This window comes from Gracilinanus agilis, chromosome 3 (assembly GCF_016433145.1).
Source record: "Gracilinanus agilis isolate LMUSP501 chromosome 3, AgileGrace, whole genome shotgun sequence".
NCBI classification, from domain to species: domain Eukaryota; kingdom Metazoa; phylum Chordata; class Mammalia; order Didelphimorphia; family Didelphidae; genus Gracilinanus; species Gracilinanus agilis.
This window is the reverse complement of record NC_058132.1, coordinates 651,682,758-651,686,340: the sequence shown is the minus strand read 5'-3', so window position 1 is coordinate 651,686,340 and position 3,583 is coordinate 651,682,758. Positions and strand designations below refer to the sequence as shown.

General features: G+C 48.1%; 1 protein-coding gene across 1 annotated transcript; it reads right to left on the bottom strand.

Annotated features, from left to right (window-relative positions):
* Nucleotides 1-351: 351 nt before the first annotated feature.
* Nucleotides 352-3,323, bottom strand: P2RY1 (purinergic receptor P2Y1). Its single transcript, XM_044667684.1, has one exon. It carries the CDS (start codon nucleotides 3,155-3,157, stop codon nucleotides 2,060-2,062), a length of 1,098 nt encoding a protein of 365 aa, XP_044523619.1. The 5' UTR covers nucleotides 3,158-3,323; the 3' UTR covers nucleotides 352-2,059.
* Nucleotides 3,324-3,583: the final 260 nt, after the last annotated feature.

Genomic DNA, 3,583 nt, shown 5'->3' with positions numbered 1-3,583 from the left:
TACAGATGTGCAGACCAAGAGAATCACCAAATCCTTTCAGGGACTGAGTTTCCTCACCTTAAGTCAGGAGGGTTGGATTAGCTGATCTCAAAGGATCCTTCCAGCTCTACAGAGTTATTTAATGACAAAGACAGCATTAATTCATCTGTCACTTTGTGTCCCACATATCTGCTTCAAGATCCAACTCCATATGCCACTCTGTTCTCAAAGAATATGATGACTGGTGACCATGTCAGCTCCTTGCTTGGAGTCTTAGAATTAAAGACAATTGTCAACCTTAGTTCTGCAGATTCACTGGACAAAATGAAACTATCCTCAATATTAATCTCATCAGTACCAGGGGAGCTTTTGTGATTGTTTGGGGGATGCAGAGTATATTCATCTCTATAAGTTTGTATAATATATAGTGAAAAAAATTTACAGGACTGGGATTGAGTGATAATTTCAAAATGTGTTCAAACACAGAAGGAGCATCATTAGAGAAGTAGGAAGCATTTGACAATTAATGCCCAGAGGAGCAAATCTGTAATATATAAACGACTCTCTCCCCCATTAGCCATCTCTTCTTAAAGTAATTCTTAAAAAAATTAAAAAAAATTTCCATGATTAATCATTTAGCCTGCTTTGCCATGCTGTCAAGCAATGATCTTAGGTATTTAAATACAGTATTTTCTCTCCCATTTTTAAAAGCAAGGACTAGTAAAAGTAGATCATGGTTTGTCCTTTTATAAACCAAATTTATAAACTTTAAGATTTTTTTCCTATCAATTATGCATGTTCAACTACTGTTATAATACTTTCAAACATCTTTCAGGATAACTTAAGAGGTCCTTTCCCCCCAGAACTTTTGTTCTGGTTCCTACATGACAATAATTAAGCTTTAGCCGCGCGTGGCTTTATTTTTTTTAAATATCTAGAGCATGCAGATTTTGGAAAGCTGCCAATCACACCCAAATACTAACCATACCCAGCTACACTTTGCCTTAACATGTGAATTCAACTTTAGTCAGTTTGCCCTATAAGTCATCAGTTCAGAGTTTTGTTTTGTTTTGTTTTTGGATGTTTTTGCAGATGTGGATAAGCTCATCCTGGAAAACAAACCAACCCCTGTGGTATTAAACAGCAACACTGCCAATAAACAGCATGTTTACCTAAGATTTCAAACATCCCAAGATATTTCATAGGAAACAAAACCCATTTACTATCATAATTTAAATTTGTGACTCTGTCCAAGACAATTAATAGATTTCCACCATCGAATATTTAGCACCCAAGATATAATAAACATTTTTTTTCTGAAAATTAGAATTAGAAAATCATCACCTTTCAAGATTTTTCAACTCAATGACTTCTGTCTAGCCAGCGTCCACGTGAAGACAGTCAGAAACTTATGCTCAGAAACTAACAGAAAATGTTTTATTCTTTCAAACCCCAGGGGGCCCCTCACTTGCTGCCTAAAGAACTGGGAGGATTGCTTTCGGATCTGATCTAATCCTAAATATCTGGAGGATGTGGGGAATCAGTAGAGTGCTCATGTGAATTGCAAAGTAGGAAAATCATCATAATAAAGACTGCAGGTGCACCACCTAAAGTCATAGCCAGTCATATATCCTGGAGAAATTATAAATACAAAAAAAAAATCCCAAATATAAATGTGATTGTACACATGCCTACCTGTACGTTTGAAAGAGGACAATTTTGAACTAGCATAAATTAAAAGCATTTCATGGCGATCACTGTTTTAATAAACTGACCTTAGGGGAAATGATCCAATTTGGGAAAAAAAAAAAAAAGTTAAATGCTTTATCTCTCCCTGCCTCTGTCTTTCGTCTGTCTTTCTCTCTCCCCCTTCAGAATAATCTGAGTCTTTCTAAATTCGCCAAAGGAATTCTTGTTTAAGAGCTTTAGCCCAGATCCTCCCTCCCTCCCCACTCTTCTGGCTCTATTTATCATTTCACTCTGGGTGTTGTTTTTTTGCTTGTTTGTTTTGCTTGGTGTTTTGTTTTTTAAATGAAGGTGTTCGGGACCCTCGGGCAGGGCAGCCCGTGGGTGCTGAAATTCATAGGCTCGTGTCTCCGTTCTGCTTATACTCCGACAGTATATTGAGGGTCATATCTTCGCTCTTAGATTGCAAATTTGCCTCACTTCTTCTGGAAGCTTTCCTGGTGGCCCTCGACAGTCTCCTCCTGAAAGTGTCCCCGGCCAGGAAGTAGAGAATGGGGTCTACACAGCTGTTGAGGCTGGCTAGCCCCCTGGTCACCTGGTAAGTGGCGTACACCCTGTCGTTGAAGGCGCACATCCCCGGGCTCTGGAAGTCCAGCCTAGCTCTCAGGTTGAGCGTTTTCATGACGTGGAAGGGCAGGTAGGACACCGCGAAGACGGTGAGCACGATGATGACCAGGTAGATGGACTTCCTCCGGAGGGGCGAGTTGTCCAGGTCGTTGTAGATGAGAGCGCGCACGATGAGCCCGTAGCAGCCCAGGATGAGCACGAAGGGAACGCAGAACATGGCCACTGTGGTGCACATGCTGTAGACGAAGTAGCTGCGCAAGTACTCGTCCGAGGTGGTGTCGTAGCAGGTGATGGTCTTGTTCCTGCGGACGCCCGTGCCAGAGTAGAAGAGGATGGGGGAGATGGCGGCCACCACGACGGCCCACACGAGCGCGCTGATGTAGACGGCGTTCTTCTTCTTGAGCCTGCCCAGGGACTTGAGCGGGTAGACGACCCCGGTGTAGCGGTGCACGCTGATGCAGGCCAGGAAGAGGATGCTGCCGTACAGGTTCACGTGGAAGATGAAGCGCTGTAGCTTGCACATGGCCTCGCCAAAGACCCAGTCGGTCTTGTTGAGGTAGTAAAAGATGAGCGCGGGCAGCGTGAGCACGTACAGGAAGTCGGCCAGGGCCAGGTTGAACATGTACACGGAGATGCCGCTCCACGGCTTCATGTGGCACGCGAACATCCAGATGGCCACGCTGTTGCCCAGAAAGCCCGTGACGAACACCAGGATGTACACGGCGGGCAAGTAGTAGAACTGGAAGCCCGTCTTAGTGAGAGAGCACCTGGGGGCCGGGCCCGACGCGTTGCCCGCTGCCCAGCCCAGGGCCGGGGGGACCTCGGTCCCGTTGGGGAGCACAGACCACAGCGGCACGTCGGTCATGGCTGGGCCGCCTCAGCGGGCGAGGAGGGGTCTGGGAGGAGGAAGAGGGGGCATCTGCCCAGAGGCAGAGCGGGAGCGGGGGAGTCAAGCGGCAGCAGGAAGAGGAAGAGGGCGAAGGGGGCACGCTCACCCTGGCGGGCAGCGCCGGGCTCTCTAGACGCGCAGACGCGCCTTCCCATCGGGCTTGCCCTCCCCGTAGTCCTCCGCCCGCTTCTCGGCCGAGGGCCTACTGCTTCCGATCTCCCAGGCGCCCCCCCCCTCCCCCAGACTCCCCGACCTGCAGATCCTGATGGACGGTGCACCCGGCGGGAGCTGGTCTGGAGTGGCCGCTCCCCGGGGCCTCGGGGGCGCGCCTCCGGGGAGCTGCCCGGCCCGGCTCGTGCTGCGGCTCTAGTTGCCTTTTTGCCCCAGGCTGCGCGCGGCTCA

Bases quoted from the DNA above. Each gene is read 5' to 3' on its own strand.
- P2RY1 (XM_044667684.1), bottom strand. From the start codon at position 3,157: ATGACCGACGTGCCGCTGTGGTCTGTGCTCCCCAACGGGACCGAGGTC.